Below are 23,651 nucleotides of genomic sequence, written 5' to 3'. Positions count from 1 at the left end.
TCTTTTCCTCCTCGTCTTAATGATCCATAATGGTACATTAGTGCATACAGAAATGGTTTCAAAATATTTGGGGATGGGGAAATTGCATTTGGAAATGAGAGGCAGGACAACCAGAAAACTCTCTGAGACCCAGAGCAATGGGGCCCAGATGCTGGAGAGGACATTTTAGGGCAGGATCATTCTACCCAGCACTCCTCAGATCACACTGGGGAGACAGCCCTTTTCTCCCCTTGGGTCCTGGCCCCATCGTATAGTCCACCAAGCACCTACCTTCTCACTGTCATTTTCAGTGAATTTATTCAGAAGCCGGGTCCGCTGCTGCCCTCTCAGGTTCCGCAGGAGGGAAGCGAGGATCGAACAGACATGCTCTGGGTTGGGAAGGAGAAAAGAGAACATGCTGTGATCAGAGCAGTAATTATTACCTCTCTTCAAGCCTGATCTGGTTCTATTGAAGGAGGAATAAGTAGGCCTTCCCTGACTGCTGCTATTGATTAATAAGACAAGAACCTAAACTGTGTCAATGGAAAACTAAACTGATTTTCACAGACAGCACAAGAAATATATTCAAAGGGGATTACATCCCCAAGGACAACTTGAGCAACTGAATCAAAACTAAGTTAGAATTTCTGTTCTGCCTGGAATTAATTGAGTTCTATTGTCCACAACAGAACCTCAAACTAATCTCCCCATTTACAGAAATAACCTGTGAACAGTGTATGAATACTAACCATGAGGGGAGCACACGATGAACAAATAAGACACGTTCTATCATATTCTCAAATCATCTTAAAACTTTCCCAAGCAAATATCCCAGAATTAAATCAGAAATATGATGGGGTCCCAGAGCTATCACTTACATTCTGGTGCAGCTATAATCCTTACCTGTTTAAAGACAGCTGGATAGTAAGTACTTCAAAACGATAACTGTTTTTTTTCAGTTCACATAACCTATGGGCTTCTATTATGAGATACTATTATTCTAGCCAGGGCAGAAGAGGGTAATTGAAGGGTATATTATAGGCTTCAGCTGTTAAGAGGTTCTTTTCTTTAAAAAGAATTTTTAAAAATCAAGAATAATGACCTTGAAATGGAGATGGCAGAAAAACGTTTATTTTGAAATAAAATGCCCACAGTGTGGGCAACAAACATTCTGTTTTGAAAATGGAATGAAGAACACCCTCATGTGCAAATTTACCGTGAGTTCTCAAAAAGTCACTTGATTATTAAAGTCACAAGGAAGAATTCTTATGGTAGCACGGATACAATTTTGTATTTGTTTTTTTCCTCACTTATATCAGAAGCATTCCTCACTACTTCATTTCCCCAGTCTCCTAATGTGAGAGTTATTCACCTTCTTCTAGCCACATTCACCTCCCTGGGGATCTCATCTAGTCCCGTAGCTTTAAAGACCAGTTGCATGCGTGTGTGCCCAGTTGTGTCCGACTTTTTGTGATCCCATGAACTGTAGCCTGCCAGGCTCCTCTGTCCATGGGATTTTCCTAGGCAATAATACTGGAGTGGGTTGCCACCTCCTACTCCAGGGGATCTTCCTGACTCAGGGATCGAACCAGCCTCTCTTGTGTCTCTTGTGTTGGCAGGAGGACTCTTTACCACTGTGCCACTTACATGCTGACTACTCCCCAACTCTACAGGTCAGTTCTGTTCTCTGAACACAGGTTCATGCATTCATCTGTCTACCTGCTCTCTCCACCTGGTTGTCTAACAGGTCCTTTAAACTGAACATGTCCAAAAACAAGCTCCTGACCTTTCTCCTTAGACCTGTGCCCACAGTCTTATCCACTGAGTTAACGGCAACCATGCTCTCCAGTTTCTCAAGTCAAACACAGTGGCGATACCCCTGATTCTCCTCTTTCTCACACATCCCACAGAAACCTTGTCAGCGGTACCTTCAGTTACATCCAGAATTCCATCTCTTCTTGCTGCTGCCCCCCAACGCCCTTCATAACTCTGGCACGCAGTAGTGGGAATACTCAACAGCCTGCTGTGGGACTCTGCATCCACCCTTGCCCCCTTCGCCTTGATCTCCATAGAGCGGTCAGTTAAAACCCAAGTCACACCCTATCACTGCTCTGTGTAAAACCCTCTACTGAGCCCCAACTCACTCAGACTAAATGCTGTTTTCTAACGCCAGACACGTTCCTGTCCTGGGGCCTCTGTGCCTACTGTTCTCCCTGCCTGAGACACTCCTCACCAGGATATCTGCGTGGCTCAATCCTCAGACCCAGTCCTACTCAACTGTCCTCTTCTCAGTGAGGCTTATCTTTGGCCACCCTATTTAAAAATGAAAAGCCCCAGTGCTGCCTAGTTCCAAGTCTTACCTGCTTTATTTTTCCCTTCAGCATGCATTATCTTCTAACATGCTGTGCAAGTTACTTATTTGTTTTGTTTACTGCTGCCTATCAATTAGAATGTAAGCTCCTTGAAGGAAGGGATTTTAGTCTGCTTTGTTCACTTATATATCCCTGGCCTCACAACAATGCCTGGCACATAGTAGGTGTTTCAGAAATACTTGCTGAATGTATGGGAAGAAAGCAGGTTTTCAGTGCAAGTTTTTGGTGGTAGTGGTGGGAGGTGGGGAGAACGAGACAAACAAACCACTCTTGAATTCTTGGTATTTTTCAAATGCCTTTGTATAGCTTTCACCTCTTGTACACAGTGCCTATCCCAAGTTCAGAGTAAGAGCACCTCTGCGTTGGTAATATACTCATCAGTTACAAAATGGTCCTTAAAGATATTCTGCATTTGGGAATGAGTGGATGACTTTTTCCTAGGGAGCCATGAGTTTGAATAAAAGATCTCTAATTAGTAGATTCACTTTATTAAGTATAAAGTTTTTCATAAAATACGCTGTAGACAGAGAGGTATCAAACAGCTTCTCAAGGTGACTCCTGAGTCACCCCAGTATCTTTCTGCTAACTTTTGTCGTGAAGCTGGGATTGAGGTGCTTTAATCTCCATCCTGAACAAAAAGGAAGGGAAAGGGAACAGGAGTGGGGCGAGATGAAAAAAACATCCTGAACTTAAGGTAAGGACAGTGAATCAAGACGGCTCAGCTCAGGGTGACAAAGTAGAACAAGAAACGATGTCTCTGGAGGCTCATGGCAGAAGGAAAAAAAAACAAAACACAAACGACTTCTGTGTATATCAAGGGGAAAAGATTACAGGAAGGAAGACGGGGGTATATAATCAGTTCTGTAATCTTGTGCCAAACAACCGGATGTGCCTCTGATCTCTTCAGCTGGTGAACAGATGTGGGACAGGTCATAATAAAAGTAGTGAATTTTAACAAGCTTAGTTCTGAAACTTTGAAATTACTCAGCCTGACGACTGTTAACAACCTCCATGTGTGTGTGTGTGTGTGTGTGTGTGTGTGTGTGTATATATGTATGTATGTACGACAATCTGACAACCATAGAGGAAGGAAAAACAAGATCAGCCCAGAGATCTCACAGATTATCCGGGCCAAATCTCTCATTGTACTGATAGAAAAATTGAGGTTCAGAGAGCAATGACTTGTCCACACAGCTAACTGGTGAAAGAGGTAGAACTCAAACTTCAGATGACTCACTCAGTCATTCACTGACCACTTATCTCTGTGCTTGACAAGCACTTGGTGATCAGAGCTTCCAAACAACACAGTATCCCTAACCTTAAGGACGTGCTTATATCATGGGGAAAACAAAACAAGAACTACAGTGCAGTGTGCCAAGTTTCATCACTGAGGTAGGCAGAGGGGAAGCGAGGAGCACAGACAAAGCACAGTGGACCTAGAGGGATTCCCACTGGAGGTAAGGAACAGCTGAAAATCATAAAAGCACACAAAACAAACAAGTCATGGCTGACAACTAGGTAGAGAAGATAGAGCACTCCGGGAAGAAGGAGCCATATATGCAAAGGCCAGTTTGGATGGAGTGTTACATACACATGAGGGAGGCGAGGCCAGTCAGGTGGGGAAGAGTCTGGAGAGAAAAGTCACAAAAATCCACAAATGAATTTTAAGCTGGAGACAGACAACTAGATAAGAGTTTAGCCCAATCCTTGGCTGCTAGATTCCTTTCAGAGATCAAGATCAGGAAAACATGTCTCTTTCCTGATGAGTTTTTTGTTTACCTGAGTTCCTGCTTTGCCTTGGCTACCAGGAAGCTCAAAGATGAGTCTATATTCACTTACAGGAATCAATTTTTAAAAATTGCTTTACTATTGATTCCTTCTGTCCTCCACCAAAGAATTTTAAAAATCAAAGCGATGGATGCATCATTAATGGTTATATACTTATGGTTAAAAATGAAACTATACAAAAAGGTATAAATGTCCTTAACAGTTATTCACTGAGCATGTACTAATACATTCCGCCCCCCTACTCCTTTCACTACCCTGTTCATCTCTTCCAAATGACAAAAAACTACTAAGTATCTTGTGTATACTTACAGGGGAGGGGAAAAAATGTATCTACACACACACACACACGTTTTCTCTTCTATATCTTTCCATATCAACACATTTTTTATTTTAAATAGTTATGCAGAACTTCACTTAACTTATTTATCATAATTTAACTAATGTCCCCAATCGTGGTTATTTCACATGGTTTCCAGTTTTGGGTTGTTTTGTTTTTGCTGTGAGAAATAATGCCACAATGAACATCCATAAACACACATTCTGGCGCTTATACCTTTATTTCTGGCATGGATACACTTTTGCATGCGCCCGTGTTCTTGCCTGGAGAATCCCAGGGACGGGGGAGCCTGGTGGGCTACCATCTATGGGGTCGTATAGTCAGACACGACTGAAGTGACTTAGCAGCAGCAGCAGCAGCAGCAGCACTGGAAGCGGGTGAGGCAAAAGCTACTGATACATAATGTTGAAAAACTAAAAGCAAGCACAGGTGGACTGACCTAGGGCCCGTGCGATTACAGCAGGAAGAGACATCACTTCTACATGCACAAGGTTGCGGTGGTGGGTGGGTGGAGGAAGGGGATACTGAAGACAGAAACACACTGGTCTGTTTTTACTGTATATATTGTTTACTAGAAGCTGGAGATAACTTGGTCTACAAAATAGTTCAAAAAGAAGCCCAAACTATTACCAAGCCAATTCAACTAAGGTATAGAGATTTGCCTATAGTAAATAAAGGACTGAGGAACCCAGAAAGAAAACTGTTTTTGGAAAGACACTGACAACTGGTCTTCCAAGAAGGCTGTACCAACTGACTCTCACTCTCAGTGTGTGTATGTATGCACCGTATACATATAAGCAGCTTGGATGATTGCCTTTATTGTGCGGGAAGCATGTAACTTAGTAGGAAAAGCTTACGTTTTGGAGTCGGACAACATGGTTCACATCTAAGCTCCCACCACTTGCTCAAGAACGTGGCCTTAAGTAAGTTAATCAACCAGGATGTGCACGTGGGCATGTGCTGTGTAACATGAACACACACATATCACATATACACACCGAGAATGGAAGGATATTGTAAAAGAGTATCTGTTTTCTCATATCCTCACTCAGATTGGGTATTGTCCAACTTAGAAATTATGACAACCTGGTAGGTGAAAAATGGAATCTTCTTTTGATTAGCACGTTTTTGTTCTTGTTATGAATAAGGTCAAACTCCTTTGCTGATGTTTACTGACCATTTGTATTGCTCTCTGGGTGAAGTGCCTGGCCTTACATCCTTTGCCAATTTTGATTTCTATGAGCTCTTTATGAATTAAGAATATTACCCTTTTGTCTTTTACACTGCAAATGTTTCCCCCAGTTTGACATCTGTCTTGACAAATTCTTACTCAAAGACAAGATTTAGCATCGCCACATTGTTTTGCTGTAACTTGCTTCAAAATCCTATCTGAAAGTAAAAGCAAGCAGGGTGCAATAATAACTGTCACCAGTTGACTGTGTATCTGTAACAGTAGGATTGAGTCTGTATACAATATTTTCAATGAATCTTCACTAGTAAGCTATGAGAAAGGTACTACTCCTATTTCTCTATCATAATGCAGAATCCAAATGTCACTGCAATTAATCAACTTACTTAAGGTCATGTCCTTCAGAGAGCGGTGGAAGCTTAGATTTGAGCTCATGTTGTCTGACTCCAAAATGTAAACTTTTCCTAATAGGTTACATGCTTCCCACATGTAAAAGGTAATCCAAAGCTTTTAAAGAAGGAAAATAAGAGATCAGAAACTAAACTGTGCAAAGCCCAAAAATGTGCTTCATGAGGGGCTCACTGAGTCCAAAAGGTAGGCACTAAGCAACCGTGGATGAAGAAAAAACTCAGCAGTTCCAATGAGAGGAAAATGAAGTGAAAGGCCATCTGCAGGTAGACATGACTAACAACCCCTTTTCTTTTTACTGAATCACTTTCCAGAAGTAATTTCTGCTGCTGCTGCTGCTAAGTCGCTTCAGTCGTGTCCGACTCTGTGCAACCCCAGAGACGGCAGCCCACCAGGCTCCTCTGTCCCTGGAATTCTCCAGGCAAGAACACTGGAGTGGGTTGCCATTTCCTTCTCCAATGCATGAAAGTGAAAAGTGAAAGTGAAGTCGCTCAGTCGTGTCTGACTCCTAACAACCCCATGGACTGCAGCCTACCAGGCTCCTCCGTCCAAGGGATTTTCCAGGCAAGAATACTGGAGTGGGGTGTCACTGCCTTCTCCGGAAGTAATTTCTAGTAGAGTCCAAATAAAGAATGGAGCAGTTCTACAAAATACTGAACCAGAACTTCTCAGTAATTCCCTTGTTTCATCTTCCTGATTAAGATGGATGAGGAACTGTAAGTAAATGTTCCTCTTCTTGGGTGGGCCTAGCGGCCTGCAGGATCTTAGTTCTCTGACCAGGGATCAAACTCGGGGCCCTGTTAGCAGAATCCTAAGTTCCAAAGACTAGCAAGGAGAGATAAGAAAGCCTTCCTCAGCGATCAATGTAAAGAAATAGAGGAAACAATAGAATGGGAAAGACTAGAGATCTCTTCAAGAAAATTAGAGATACCAAGGGAACATTTCATGCAAAGATGGGCTCGATAAAGTACAGAAATGGAATGGACCTAACAGAACCAGAAGATATTAAGAAGAGGTGGCAAGAATCACAGAACTGTACAAAAAAGATCTTCACGACCCAGATAATCACGATGGTGTGATCACTCACCTAGAGCCAGAAATCCTGGAATGTGAAGTCAAGTGCACCTTAGGAAGCATCACTATGAACAAAGCTAGTGCAGGTGACAGAATTCCAGTTGAGCTATTTCAAATTCTAAAAGATGATGCTGTGAAAGTGCTGCATTCAATATGCCAGCAAATTTGGAAAACTCAGCAGTGGCCACAGGACTGAAAAGGTCAGCTTTCATTCCAATCCCAAAGAAAGGCAATGCCAAAGAATGTTCAAATTACTGCACAATTGCACTCATCTCACACGCTAGCAAAACAATGCTCAAAAGTCTCCAAGCCAGGCTTCAACAGTACCATGAACCGTGAACTTCCAAATGTTCAAGCTGTTTTAGAAAAGGCAGAGGAACCAGAGATCAAATTGCCAACATTTGCTGGATCATCGAAAAAGCAAGAGAGTTCCAGAAAAACATCTATTTCTGCTTTATTGACTATGCCAAAGCCTTTGACTGTGTGGATCACAACAAACTGTGGAAAATTCTGAAAGAGATGGGAATACCAGATCACCTGACCTGCCTCTTGAGAAACCTGTTTGCAGGTCAGGAAGCAACAGTTAGAACTGGACATGGAAAAACAGACTGGTTCCAAATAGGGAAAGGGTTATGTCAAGGCTGTATATTGTCACCCTGCTTATTTAACTTATATGCAGAGTACATCATGAGAAACGCTGGGCTGGATGAAGCACAAGCTGGAATCAAGACTGCTGGAGAAATATCAATAACCTCAGATATGCAGATGACACCACCCATATGGCAGAAAGTGAAGAACTGAAGAACCTCTTGATGAAAGTGAAAGAGGAGAGTGAAAAATATGGGTTAAAGTTCAACAGTCAGAAAACTAAGATCATGGCATCGGGTCCCATCACTTCATGGCAAATAGATGGGGAAACAGTGGAAAGAGTGGCAGACTTTGTGTTTTTGGGCTCCAAAATCACTGTAGATGATGATTGCAGCCATGAAATTAAATGATGCTTACTCCTTGGAAGGAAAGTTATGACCAACCTAGATAGCACGTTGAAAAGCAGAGACATTACTTTGCCAACAAAGGTCCGTCTAGTCAAGGCTATGGTTTTTCCAGTGGTCATGTATGGATGTGAGAGGTGGACTATAAAGAAAGCTGAGCGCCAAAGAATTGATGCTTTTGAACTGTGCTGTTGGAGAAGACTTTTGAGAGACCCTTGGACTGCAAGGAGATCCAACCAGTCCATCCTAAAGGAGATCAGTCCTGAGTGTTCATTCGAAGGACTGATGTTGAAGCTGAAACTCCAATACTTTGGCCACCTGATGCAAAGAACTGACTTACTGGAAAAGACTCTAATGCTGGGAAAGATTAAAGACAGGAGGAAAAGGGGACGACAGAAGATGAGATGGTTGGATGGCATCACCAACTCAATGGATATGAGTTTGGGTAGACTCTGGGAGTTGGTGATGGACAGGGAGGCCTGGCGTGCTGTAGTCCATGGCGTTGCAAAGAGTCGGACATGACTAAGCGACTGAACTGAACTGAACTGAACTGACCCACTGGATGGTCAAGGAATTCCCAAGAGAATGTTCTTTGTATGTCTCAACAAGATGAGGTGTGGGGTGCTGGTGGCACAGACAAAGTATCAGGAGCTGTAATTTTCACAAAAGAAAATGTAATAAACAGAAGAATCATTTTTTCTGGAACTAGATAATATTAACATGCATTTCCATAACTCATCACAGCCTGGAGCAGCAGATACCTTGACCAATCGCAGTGGTGCACTAAGAACAAATGACATATACCTGTTGGCTTGGGATTTTTACGTAAAGGACAGGTTGCCCATTTCAGGAGACCTGAATCTGTCTATGTTCTTTCTGTCTCTCTCTTTCTCTGAGTGTTGTGGTTGGCTATAGGTCACTGGTGCCTGCCAGATAGGAAAATACTTCATCCACCCCAAGTTTTGTGCCTGTACATGAGCACAAACACACACACATGGTTTCATTAGCCACTAATAAATGTAGCTTCCCTAGGAATAGATTTCAGCCCAAGGTGGTGTCAATTTTTCATGGACCAAGGAGATGGGGAGAGCTGCTGGCACAGAAAGCAGGGGAGATAACAGGTTTATCTGCTGGCCAACACCGCTCAGCTGCTCTGTCATTTCGACAGGATAAAATGGAGGTGAAGGATGGCTATGGAGCTGTCAACACGGACAGGGCAGATGTGGTGGCTCCACTGCAGAGAACAATCTATACGGCAGGGCCCAGGAAGAAAAGAACATATGATTTAGAGGGGTGGCTCTGGCCCATTCTTCCCCTAGATCAACTCTTCAGGGTCTCTCAAGAGTTATTAGCAATGAGTTAGATGCCCCCCGGGTATAGTAAAAAAAAAAAAAAAAGTCACTCAGTTGTGTCCGACTCTTTGAGACCCTATGGACTATAGCCTGCCAGGCTCCTCTGTCCATGGAATTCTCCAGATAAGAATACTGGAGTGGGTTGTCATTCCCTTCTCCAGGGGACCTTCCAGACCCAGGGATTGAACCCAGGTCTCCTGCATAGCAGGCGGATTCTTCATCAGCTGAGTCACCAGGGAAGCTCTGGTGCATATACAAGGTATCAGTTCAGTTCAGTTCAGTCACTCAGTCGTGTCCAACTCTTTGAGACCTCATGAATCGCAGCACGCTAGGCCTCCCTGTCCATCACCAACTCCCAGAGTTCACCCAAACTCATGTCCATTGAGTCGGTGATACCATCCAGCCATCTCATCCTCTGTCATCCCCTTCTCCTCCTGCTCCCAATCCCTCCCAGCATCAGAGTCTTTTCCAATGAGTCAACTCTTCCCATGACGTGGCCAAAGTATTGGAGTTTCAGCTTCAGCATCAATCCTTCCAATGAACACCCAGGACTGATTTCCTTTAGAATGGACTGGTTGGATCTCCTTGCAGTCCAAGGGACTCTCAAGAGTCTTCTCCAATACCACAGTTCAAAAGCATCAATTCTTCAGCGCTCAGCTTTCTTCACAGTCCAACTCTCACATCCATACATGACCACTGGAAAAACCATGACCTTGACTAGATGGACCTTAAATAACTCCAGAAAGAATGAAGGGATGGAGCAAAAACAATACCCAGTTGTGGATGTGACTGGTAATAGAAGCAAGGGTCCGATGCTGTAAAGAGCAATATTGCATAGGAACCTGGAATGTTGGGTCCATGAATCAAGGCAAATTGGAAGTGGTCAAACAGGAGATGGCAAGGGTGAACATCGACATTCTCGGAATCAGCGAACTAAAATGGACTGGAATGGGTGAATTTAACTGAGATGACCATTATATCTACTACTGTGGGCAGGAATCCCTTAGAAGAAATGCAGGAGCCATCATGGTCAACAAAAGAGTCTGAAATGCAGTACTTGGATGCAATCTCAAAAACGACAGAATGATCTCTGTTCGTTTCCAAGGCAAACCATTCAATATCACAGTAATCCAAGCCTATGCCCCAATCAGTAATGCTGAAGAAGTTGAAGTTGAACAGTTCTATGAAGACCTACAAGACCTTTTAGAACTAACACCCAAAAAAGATGTCCTTTTCATTATAGGGGACTGGAATGCAAAAGTAGGAAGTCAAGAAACACCTGGGGTAACAGGCAAATTTGGCCTTGGAATACGGAATGAAGCAGAGCAAAGGCTAGTAGAGTTTTGCTAAGAGAACGCACTGGTCATAGCAAACACCCTCTTCCAACAATACAAGAGAAGACTCTACACATGGACTTCACCAGATGGTCAACACTGAAATCAGATTGATTATATTCTTTGCAGCCAAAGATGGAGAAGCTCTATATAGTTCGCAAAAATAAGACTGGGAGCTGACTGTGGCTCAGATCATGAACTCCTTATTGCCAAATTCAGACTTAAATTGAAGAAAGTAGGGAAAACCACTAGACCATTCAGGTATGACCTAAATCAAATGCCTTATGATTATACAGTGGAAGTGAGAAATAGATTTAAGGGCCTAGATCTGATAGATAGAGTGCCTGATGAACTATGGACGGAGGTTCGTGACATTGTACAGGAGACAGGGATTGAGACCATCCCCATGGAAAAGAAATGCAAGGTATAAGCCTTGGTATATGCAAGGGGGCTAAAAGTTTGATTCTCTAGGGTCAGTTAGAATTCTGTAATTTTCAGAGCTGAAAGGAGAATCAGAAATCTTCAGTTCAATTCCTCTTGGATTTCGAGTATAGAAACAATAGCCTAGATAAAGGATGTGATTTGCTTCTGGTCAAAAGTCATTTGGCAAAACCAATACAATAGTGTAAAGTTTAAAAATAAAATAAAATAAAATAAAAAAAGGGAAAAAAAAAAAGTCACTTTCCAGGCCACTGAAATCTAGATCTGCAATTTGAGGCACCTCCCCCCCCCAACTCCCACCACATTTTTTTCTTCTTAAAATCATGATAAACACTTTTGAGAATCTGATGAACCCTTATGTATGCTATTGTCTGACTCTCACACACACACACACACACACACGTCAGAGTGTTCTCATCTCTTAGGGTTGACTCTTTGGGTTAAGAACCCAGATAAGAAGTCTTTCCAGAATGGCACAGACTGTGGCCGTCGCTCTAACCAGCCTCTTACATGCTGCTGCGGCTGCTAAGTCACTTCAGTCATGTCCGACTCTGTGCGACCCCGTAGATGGCAGCCCATCAGGCTCCCCCATCCCTGGGATTCTCCAGGCAAGAACACTGGAGTGGGTTGCCATTTCCTTCTTTACTCTTACATGCAGTGTGTGCCAATTTTGTAGAGAGTAAGATGGAACTGCATTTCCCACCCTTATTCTTAAAGAAGAATGGTCCAAACCCCAACAGGCCAACATCAGCTCTCTCTGTGCGGACAGCTGCTCAGCCACCCAGGCCTGTACACAAGTCAGTCTATCAGCGTCTACTGCCGAGAGGGATGCTGAGGGGACTAACTTCTGGGACCTCCCCCAGAAACGTCAAGTGAATGAATGAACAACTGATGTGGAGCTTTATGATCACACGGACTTGGATTCAAATCTTGCCTCTGGCACTCACTAGCTGGTTAAACTAAACCATGGGCATGTTGTCTAATTTCTGAGCCTCAGTTCTCTTATTTGTAAAATGGGGCTGTACCTTCTATCTATTAAGTCCATTGTATCAGATGAGCCATGTGCACAGTAGGCACTCAACAGACATCGGTTTGAGACCCGCTGCACTGAAAAAGAGCATCACAAGAGATTCTCTCACCTAGGCACCTGCCAAAATTGTCACCTTGCTCCTTCCATGTTGCATCCTGATCACATGTTGGCCTCTAAACATGTTTCAGTCAGCCTGGGTTATTCTAACTAGCTCCTGCTGAGAAAAATAGGAACTTGAATCACTTGACTTTCTCAGCTGGTAGGGCTATTTTCTACAACTCGAGATTTGTTCTAACCCTACAATGGAACAGGGCCAACTTTACTCAGACTCTTTAATCCCACAATAAATTAAAATAAAGAGCTTTATGTGTGGTTGCCTTTATAGAAGCCAAATAATACATGATTATGGGAGACCTGTGGGCAGCCCTGAGGTGCGTAGTGGCTATTTACCAGTAGGCTGAAGGACACGGCACATCTAAGCAGAGATGGTCCTTTCTTTTAATAAAACTAAACATACTTTGCCATGGTAATCATTTGCCTTTTGATCTTGCTGCAAGAGCTGAAAACACAACACATGATCTGCAGAGGAAATGAAAAAGATGTTCTCCTTTATGAGTTTCATAATCACAGACAACTAATCGCAGGGCACAAAGTAGTACACACACCAACCATTCCTTTACTCACACTTCTGAGTGCCCACTATGTGCCAGGCAATGTACTAACACTGGGACTGCAGAGATGAAGGAAGATGGTCCCCTCTAGAGAAGCTGTTCTGCATCGTCTTATGAGCAAGGCCGGGTGTATTACATGGCAAGGAAACGTCTGTGAGCTCACAGCTCCAAGTGTTCTGTGCTAAAGTTGGTAGACCGAAGCTAGGATCTTGGGTTCTAGGAGCACATTTAATTCCTTAAGCACAGATCTGGACCACATTCTCGAATCCTGGGACAAATGGACTACTATTTGCATTAACGAGTCTCCCAAGGTGGGGACTGGGGTGGGAAGGGAAAACAGGGAAGGAGGTGACAAGGTGAACAGTAACAATCTTCAAGGGTGACTTCCTCCTCTCTCCATGACTCTGGATTTTGCGCGGGCCCCGCTTGCATCTCTGTTGGCGTTTTGGTCCCAGGAGGCAGGGGAAGATCATATTCACCAGAAAGGAAGAGAAGGCACTAACCAGCTGAGCTGGGCCACACGACGGTCTTTGGCATAGGAACGGACACTAATTCATTTATTCATAAGACAGACTCCTACAACGTACAAGATGTAGAGTTTGGGGACCGAGACAATCAGACAAGAATTCTGCCCTCTAGGTGACTCAGGTATATTACGTCTAAAATTACTTGACAGAAAGTGACAGTGAAGGGGAAAGGGGCAGAAACTACTAGTGAGGCAAATACTCTGCCAGCGAGGATACCTGGGGCAACTGGTAGGCACGACGGCACTTGGGCTGAGCCTTGAAGAGAAGCAGGAAAGAGAAGAGCAATGGGAGCAGTGGTATTCCGAGCAGATGGCCAAGCATGATGCAAAGGCATGAAGCTGGAGTGCACGGGGTACAGGCCAAGAACTGGGACGAGATCAGCGTGGGGGGAGCGAAGGGGGATGAAAGGTAATGAGTGTGGCAGCCTGGGTGGGAGCGGGGTCGGGGAGAGGATGGATACATGTGTATGTTTGGCTGAGTCCCTTTGCTGCTCACCTGAAACTCTTACGACATCGTTAATCGGCTATACACCAATAAAAAAAAGTCGGAAAAAAAAAAAGAGGTAATCAGGTTGGCAAGGTCAGGGAGGGGTGCAGATCAAGGATAAATAGACATACTGGACCATGGAAAGCGGACCCTAACCAATATTCTGATGGCCTGGCATTTAAATGTTGGCCTAGCATGGCTCATGGGAGAATAAATTCAGGGCTGCTCTGCCTACCCAGCTTCAGAGCCTGCATCTCCTTCCAGCAGCCCAAATGGTTAAGAATGATATGGGTCAGCCAGAGTTCTATTCTTAGCATGGAAATGGTCCCTGGACTTCAACCATCAGGCCCATGTCAAGGCAAGATTCTGCAGGGCCAGTTTAAAATTCCAGGCCATGCTGCAGAGCTGCCTTTGTTTCCATGGAACATTTGAGGCCATTAGCTCTTTTGTTTTAAGGAAATCACACCGAAGTGGTCTTCCCTCATTTCTAAAATTAAAACCATCTCTGTTTTATTGCTGAACCTTGCTGCCCACCTCCCCTCTGAGCTCCCCCAGATGGAGAGACATCCTGCTTTCTGGTAAGACTCTAGATGCAAACAGGATGTTTAAAATACCCTAATTAGATCGATCTTGATTTCAGTAGGGGTGTGCTGGAATACAGATTAATCTGTTCCATGCCTGGCACTGGCAGCTGAAGTAGCAGGAGGCCCTGTCAAATCAAGCCATAACATCACACTCCTCTGTCTCTGTTATTATTTTTTTTCCCTTTTTACATTTCATTATAATGGACATCTGCCTAGCAGGGGGATGTGGTAACCCTAGAAGAGTCACGCGTGTGTGCTCAGCCACTCCAGTTGAATATTGATGCAAGTCAAATCGAACACTTTTCTCAAGACAGATGGATCTGTGTTAGCATCTATATATAGTCCCTTTTAACGCATACACAAAATACATACATTCCTATTCTTCACAAACTTTTGCTGAATCCTGGCAGGCACTGGGCTAGAGACTGGGGACTTAAACAGGCAACATTTACTGTAAACCTACTATGTGCCTCTGTGTGCTCTGCATGTATTACTTTATTTAATCCTCACAACAATCCTTTGAAACATGTTTATTATTCTCCCCATTTTACAGGTATGAAACTAGAGACTCAGGAAAAAAAAATTGGTCTCCCAGAGTTTCTCAGCTATTAATAACTAGGAAGTGACCTCATTAGTTCCACTATAATACAACTTGATTATTTTCCTCAAGAGTTAAAAAAAAATACCCAGTAAGAATACTAAAAAAGCACTCAGCTTTCTTAGCAGTACCAATAAAATCATGAGATAGTTTCATTTGATAAAGTTTTCAAAATACCTGACGCCTGGAAGGCTGTGGGGAGGGGAGCCCCCTGCGCTGCTGGCCCACGAATACTGTGCATGCAGGACTGAAACCACTCTTGCTGTGTGCATCTCCCCAACAGATGGTGCACTCCTCCAGGGCAGGGACCACATCTTATTCACTGCCACACCTTCAGTGCCTAGCCTCATGCTAGGCATTCAACTAATACTGAATTTGACATCCTAACTAAACAGCATGGTAAGAGTTAGCTATCAGAGATATATCTGTATAAAAAAGAAATAATAACTGACTCCCTGACAGGGTCTGGATGAGCCAAACTGAAGGATGAGAAGGAATTTATCAGAGAGACAAAGGCGGGAACGGCATTCCAGACAAGAGATTTAAAGGCATGGAGACAGAAATGAACATGACACAGGACAGGCTGCAGGGGGTGGGTGAGGAAATGGCAGGTGAGGGAAGAGAGGTGAGCAAGACCCTCGCAGACTCAACTAGAGTCTGGACTTTATCCTGCAGGACCTACAGAACTGACAGAAAACAGGCAGCATGACCAGTTTTCTGTCCCAGAAAGATCATCCTGGAAGACATGTAGGAATGTACACTGGAGGAGAAGCAGGATCGGATCCAGATTATCACAGAAACATATGTAATAAACACAACATATTGCATTTGGGTATATTTAACAGGTAATTCTCCCTAAGCAAAACCTGAAATAGTTAATGATCTTTCAGAAAGAAGCCCAATTTCCCTGCCCCCTTTCTGGGGGAAGAAAGGAGGTGCAACATAAAGATCACCAGAGTAAAGAGATATAGGTTTCCAGTCCATACTCAGAGGAAAATCTTCTATGTGCCTCTAACGAGGTCTCTTGTCCACCTACTCTCTGGGCCTCAATCTCCGTGACTGTAAAACGAAAGAAGTAGCTTGGAAGATATACAAGGTTCTCCCTCAATTCAATGACAAGATTCTAGTTATCAAAAAAACCATGAATGATTACCAAATGACCCAGCAATTCCACTCCTTGGTATCTTCCCAAGAGAGAATGAAAACATACGACTAGAAAGACTTGCACAAGAATGCTCATCGTAGCTCTATTCATCATCGCCCCACTCTTGAAACAGTCTGTCAACAGGAAGAATGGAAAAAGACATCCATCGTGTGTTTGGGTGGCTCTCAAACACAGTGCTGAGGGAAAGCTTTGCCCTGAAAAGAATACACTGCCTGAGGCCATGGATACGAGGTTCCAGATGAGGTTATTTGATGGTGAAAAACTCAGAACAGATACCTTTGTGAAGTGGGGGAAGGGATCTGACTGGAAAAGGGCATGAGGGAACTTTCTGGTGTGGTGGTAAAGTCCTGTACCTTGACAAGAGTATAAGGAAGGAAGGAAGTGTCAGTCGCTCAGTGGTGTCCGACCCTTTGCGACGCCATGCACTGTAGGCCGCCAGGCTCCTCAGTCCATGGGATTTCCCAGGCAAGAATACTGGAGTGAGTTGTTGCTATTTCCTTCTCCAGGGGAACTTCCTGACCCAGGGATTAAACCGGGGTCTCCCGCATCACAGGCAGGTTCTTTACCATTTGAGTCACCAGAGAAGCCCTGAAAGAGTATGTATTTGCTCAAATCTATCAAATGCTGTGTTCAAGATAGGGGCGTTTCACTCTATGCAATTTTATTAAAAAACAAACAAAATGCCTGAACTCTAGGTTACTGATACTCATACTGAAGAGCTAAGCATGAACTGTACTGATGTCTGCAATTTACTTCATGCATCAAAAAGTCAAATGGATGGATGGAAGACAGAGATGGACAAACACATGACAAAGCGAATACAACAGAATGTAAACTGTACAATCTAGGTGCTGGGGACGTGCGCATCTGCTGCACCGTTCTTTCAACTTTTCTGTATACTTGAAAATTTCCTTTAGGAATTGTTGGGAGAAAGGAGGCAAGAAAAAAAAGAGAGATGTGAACTTGGAATATATTATAAATGATGAGATCCCTAAAGGCCATTTTTCCAAAAAGTGGCCTTTTAATATGTCTGTTGTTTGAGATTTTGAATGCATTTTCCACTGATACAGGCCCACTGAAACCCATTTAACCTGAAATATGGCCAAAATTAATTCAGTATTCTCATTTTCCAGTTGCAGTGAGATTCTACAAAGTGTCTAAGCATCTACTGAGTGCAAAGCAATATGACAGGTGTTGCTTTTTAAAAACTTACGTCCACTTTCCCATGGGATTTCTTTCCTGCCTTTCAGGGTTCCAGTAGCACTACAGATTTAAGAAAGTGTTTAGGTGCTAGCTTAACTAATTTACAGACTTGCATCTGTGGGAAAATGGGCCTTACAGCAGGAAAGGGCTATACATATGCCCAAGAAATGCTTCTTTCTACTATACATTCTCACTACACATTCTCCAAGGACTCAGAGTGGGAAAAAAACCCAAAAAAACCCCGAAGGATGTGGCATCTAACACTCCTACTCAGGGCTTAAGCTGAAAGCATGAAAGCTCCCAAAGTCTGAGGTTCATCTGTCAGGGAAGGTCCATATCTCAGATGAGCTGAAGGAGAGGGCCATGAAGCTCTAAGTGCCTGCCACGTGAGTAAGCGACTATCTCCTGTGGAAATGACTCGGTCTGTCGTTCTCTATGGCTCCCACAAGGTGCTCTGTCAGTGAACCAGCCCTATCACTCCAGCAGCGGCAGTGTGGTCTGGGAAGGCAGCTGGTTCTGGGGAGCACCATGAAGGATGAGCTGGGCACCTGTGGCCTCAGACCTCTGGGGCGGCCTGGACAAGCTCTGCCCAAGACAGATGCTCTGTACCAAGCGGCAGCAACCTGACTGGTTGAGACTGCCAGCTGCCTAGCCGATTTCTCCTCTTATTTCGTACTAATAGAACCTGTTATTTATTTGGTAATATGCCCAGCTTAAAGAAACAAACCACCTCTTCCCTTATAGCTAGGTATGACTGTGTGACTAACTTTGGGTTAAGACTTAAGGTGAACTAGTACTTGGGACTTCCAGGAGGGACATGCCCCCTTCTGCCTGTTCCCTCCTCTTTTTGCTCTCCTGCGGTATGGGATACACAGTAATCAGAACTCTAGGAACCATCTGAGACCGGGAGGCAACCTTAGAAACAGAAGCCAGGCATTTTATAAAAGAAGGAGTTTGGGGCACATGAACAAGCAAACAAGCCCGGCCCTGTGATGCGGGAATAGAAAGACAGAAGGCTGGGCTCCGGACGGCACTGTGAGGGTGCAGCCAGTCCTGCTGACCTCTGAGCTGACTTTACGAGAAATAAAGCCCCGTGTGTTCTGCAACTGCAGTTCCTAACTGATATACTAGTCCTTTTCCAGGAAGCCCAAAGACAGACTGCATTCTGGATTTACCCCGAGAAGCTGAGTGGACAGTCTCACTCATTTTTGGAGCCAGCCATACAAGCCAGTGGGGAAAGTCCTAGAACAAGGAATAACTGCTGGTAAAAAGGTACATTTCCTTCTTTTCACTTCACTGTCTTGAAGAACCTCCTTAAGACACTTTCCTATTAGGTTCTGAAGAACCTGGCTGGCAGGACTGATACAACTTACAGAATTTTTTTTTATATATTAAAAAAATTAACCCTCATCCATATAATGGCAGAAATAAATGCCTAGAGTTCCAGCACCTCTGTTTTCTCTGCATTCCCCGCAATGCTCACGGAAGCAGCACTCACACCTGGCAATATTCTGAAGAACTGGGATGCGATGGAGCTCAGATGCGTGGTTTCTGACTCACAAGCCTGAGTCCTTCGCTGATCCCACTCGATGAAGCCATCTGAACCTCAGGGGTGGCTGGTTACAGTTTCCTTTCCTTTAGCACATCACTTAGAAGTATTTCATCTAAATTAAACGGACTCTGTGGCCAAGAAGCTCTTCCGGGGTTAAAAGGGTAATATAGAGTTCCCACTCCTCTCTCCACCCACGCCCTGCTAAAAAACCTTTAGATCCAAAAATGAGACAATCTCTGTGGATATTTGTGCTGCGACTTTTTTTTTAGAGTCCTTTTCAATGCTCAGCTTACTGTATTCTCAGATAAGCCTAGAAGGTTAGGCGAGCCCAGCAGAACCCTGTCACAGCATGGACACACGAGGGTGAGCACAAGTGCCAGAACTCTCTCCCACTCTCCCCCCCCTTCCTTCATCAGCGGTTTCTTCCCTATCCCAGTTCCCCGCTTTCCAAGTATCAACCTGCCCTGGTGCAGGAGAGCTGATCAACACAGCCCCAAAGCAAGGGAAGTGTTTTCACACTGCTCTCAGAGCCATCCCTGGATGCCTGCTTTAGATCAGAAATTCAGTTTAGAAAAAAAAAAGAAAGAAAGACCTGTTTTCAGGGCCTTCAGGGAATGATCTAAACCTACGTCTGTGCTACTTTGATCTTATTCACCAGTCCTGCCTTTGCACTCTTCAAACAGCCACCGGCTCCTCCTCCCATTCTTGCCACATTTTAGCAGCAGAGTCCTCCTTTAAGCTGCTGCAGCCTCACCAACTGTTGGGCTCCACACACTCTACCTTCAGACTCCAGGGCTTCGGCGGATTGCCACAGAAACCAGAAAAAACCTGCTCACAGACCCAAGGTGGCCTTATGTTCATTTTCTTGAAGTCTGACTTCTTAACCCTTCTTCCATCAGCCAGTAATACAGCAGTGCAAGTACAGAAGGAATTTCAGAGCTGCACTAACACAGCTCTTTCATTTCCAGTGTGAGACTAAGGAACTGAACCATTCTGCAATCTTGCACAGACCAAAAACCACTGGGAAAACATGCAGTCATCTCTGCGAAAATGCTTCAGAACCATATTCTAACTGGTATTAGACTCAAAACAGGGAGGTGATAAAGGAACCTGACTAATCCTAAAAAACAGTGCCATTTGTGAAGACTGATTCCATGTTGTTTTACGATTAAGACATAATCAACAATTGGCAGGTATATGGAGTACTTTGCCATTATCATTTTCTCAAAAGTTAATTTTTCCAGATACTCAGTGCAACCACTTTGATGGTGGTGGTGGTTTAGTTGCTAAGTCGTGTCCGACTCATGAGACCCCACGGACTGTAGCCCACCAGGCTTCCCTGTCCATGGGATTCCTCAGGCAAGAATGCTGGAGTGGGTTGCCGTTGTCGGACAAGTAAAGAACTAAGGGCCTGAGAGATCTACGTCCCTTTCCTAACGGATTATTTTTATTTTGGCCATGTGGTTTGCAGGTTCTCAGTTCCCAACCAGGGACTGAACCTGGGCCACCGCTGTGAAAGCCTGGAGCCCTAGCCCCTACGGCACCAGGGAACTCCCCAAGGAGTCTTTCTTACAAGGAAAAAACACATTTATCAGCATCACATGCCTCGTTACTGCACTAGGTGCTTTGCATACTCTTTCTTACTTCATGTTCATAACCACACTGGAATGAATTATTCTCCTCATTTTATAGATGAGGAGAAAAAAAAAAAAAAAAGGCCCAGAGAGGTTATATGTCCTATTCAAGTTCTCAGAGATAGTAAGAGCCAGAGAGGTTATACATCCTATTCAAGTTCTCAGAGATACTAAGAGCCAGAGACTGATCAGACCAGTTTTTTTTCCCTCACTACTCCTAATCTGCCTTTTTAGTGGTGAACTGAATTTTGCAGCACCCAAATTTCTGAGATACTGCTTAGCAAACTGAGTTGTGAGAAATAAGCAGGGAGCCCATTTTGAACAAAGCTACTAACTGAATGCCAGTGTCCCTTTTGCTTTATACAAAGCAGAAGGCTTCTGGGGAAAAAAATAAACTGACTTCAAAGTAATTTCTGTGAAGCAAATCCTACTTGTTTACCACTACAGAACCCAAGATGCATTCCCAAGGAAAGAATCTCCCGGGCTGCTTCGTCATAAATATTTGGTAAAGGGGAACGATGGGCGCCTTGGCAGATGCTGGGCACGGCTGCAGATTAGCAGTGGTGCATCCTTGCCAGATCTCCTGGCAGCCGGGCTCTGCGGCCCTCCTGCTCAGTGAGACGCCCCCACCAGGACCACAGGGAGTCTTCCTGAGCTTGGGGGGCCTCTGACCTCACTCTGGTGGCTTCTAGAAACTGTGTGTAAGAGAGTAGGATGCATGCTGGCGTGGGGATTGGAAAACAGCTTTTCTTCTCCAGCTTGGCACGAATAAGCACAGTAATACTCAGAAAGGCATGCTTCCTTTCCGGGACTCAGTTTCCCAACTGTCCACTGAATAGTCAGTCCTCTGAGCTCTCAACATCTCTCAAATTCTTCCCTCTTTGTCAGCGGTTCTCAATAGAGGGGTGGACTGGGAGGAAGATTCTATTGTCTGAGGTATTTGGCAGGTTTTCTGTGGGTGTTTCCCCTGGAAGAAGAAATGGCAACCCATTTTAGTATTCTTGCCCGGAAAATCCCAAGGACAGAGGAGCCTGGTGGGCTATAGTTCATGGGGTCACAGTGAGTCGGAAACAACTGAGAGACTAAATAACAACAAAAGACTGGGGCAGGGGGGAAGGTCCTACTGGCATTTAATGGGAAGAAGCCAGGGATGCTGCTAAACAACGTACAGTGCTGGAAGGACACCTCCCCTCCACTCCCGGGCAACAGAGTTATCTGGTCCCAAGTGGTAAGAGTGCCAAGGTTGAAAAACCTGGATATTAGCTACTTCTGCCTTCTAATGGTTATGAGGCTGAACTATCAACAAATATTTATATATATACATATATATATATGTATATATATTCTAGCTTGAAAAATGCCTAAATCCAAGGCTCTCATTCATATAAATTATTTTGTAAATTAAACATTCCATATCCGAGGTAAAATTACATGATATCTAGGGTTGCCTTAAAATATTTCAGGAAAAAAAAAAAGGGACCTGCTCCCCCCACCACCTGCCAACACACACACACACAAAGCATAAGACACACTCCTTGACCTGGCAGAGCTCACAGCTGAGTGGAAACAAGCCAGCCAACAACCTCCACACACAAGGGATGCTATTTGGGAGCATAAGAAAGAAGTGAAAAGTGAAGTGAAAGTGAAAGTCGCTCAGTCGTGTCCAACTCTTTGCGACCCCTTGGACTATACAGTCCATGGAATTCTCCAGCCTTCTCCAGGGGATCTTCCCAACCCAGGGATCAAACCAAGGTCTCCAGCATTGCAGGCGTATTCTTTACTGTCTGAACTACTAGAGAAGCCTGAAGAAGCATAAGAAAGGGACCACTCTAAAAACAGAAGTGGAAAAGCCAGGAAGGGATTCAAGAAGGAAGCAAGATGGGAGGAAAGTCCAGAGAAAAACTAGTCAGTCTCACAGAGACGGGAGTAAAGAAGTGTCTCAGTTAAACAAAGCAAGAGGTGTCAACACATGTGCATGCCAAGTTGCTTCAGTCGTGTCCAACTCTCTATGGACTGCAGCCTGCCAGCCTCCTCTGTCCATGGGATTCTCCAGGCAAGAATACTGGAGTGGGTTGCCATGCCCTCCTCCAGGGGATCTTCCCCATCCAGGGTTCAATCCCACATCTCCTCTGTCTCCTGCGCTGGCAGGCAGGTTCTTTACCACTTAGCGCCACCTGAGACACAGAGAGACCACACTAGCTCAGGCTAAGGGCAGGTAATTTCAAGAGGGGGACAGCAAGAGAAGGCCAAATGGCCAGGTCTTCTACATCATACTACGGAGTCTAGATGCCTCCCTTGACTTGTATTAAGAAGCTCTTAAAAGACTGAGCAGCAGAGTCACATGATCATATTTTAAAGGAACTTGAAGCAGTTTATCTGTGTGTTTCAAGACTGGGGAAGAAAAGGGACTGGAGAGAGGCGAGAATTCTTCCAGTAGTGAGTCAGGGAAGAAAAATGGTGCAACCATCTGAGAAAGGAACTAAGAGGAATGAGGGTTAGTAGGGATGATAGGAATGACAAGAAGATTAAATTCAGGAGATAATTTATGATTATAACTGATGTCATCAAAAGAACTCCAAAGTAGACATCAGAGAAGTTTGCCTATGGAGACCAAAATTGGGATTATCAGAGAAGAATGTACAAAAGGACTTAAAAAAAAAAATCAAATGAATTTAGTAGATTTATAGATGATGGCCAAGGAAGAGGCTGAAGCTCCTTCCATTCTCAGATTTTGAAGATTTTAGGCACGTATGATAGATATGATACTGTAGCTGGGAGTGTCTGCTGGGCTGCTGTAGGAGAAGGCTGCCCTGGTCCAGCTGTCTTGGTTACCCCTACTGGCCTTGACAAATACAGTCAGCAGTCTGGCTCACTAAGCTTAGTCTCTAACCACAACGCTGTAATTCTTGCCTTTTCCAGAGTTCCATCAAATTCT

General features: G+C 44.1%; 1 protein-coding gene across 1 annotated transcript in view; it reads right to left on the bottom strand.

Moving 5' to 3' along the window:
• CTNNBL1 (catenin beta like 1) overlaps positions 1–23,651 on the bottom strand; it is a 166,823-nt gene that overhangs the window by 26,927 nt on the left and 116,245 nt on the right. The window contains 1 exon segment of the mRNA NM_174637.4: positions 271–368. Within this exon segment, the coding sequence (NP_777062.2) occupies positions 271–368 (98 nt within the window).

This window comes from Bos taurus, chromosome 13 (genome assembly GCF_002263795.3).
Source record: "Bos taurus isolate L1 Dominette 01449 registration number 42190680 breed Hereford chromosome 13, ARS-UCD2.0, whole genome shotgun sequence".
Lineage (NCBI taxonomy): Eukaryota > Metazoa > Chordata > Mammalia > Artiodactyla > Bovidae > Bos > Bos taurus.
The sequence above is the reverse complement of the archived record's forward strand: the minus strand, read 5'-3'. Positions and strand labels throughout refer to the sequence as shown.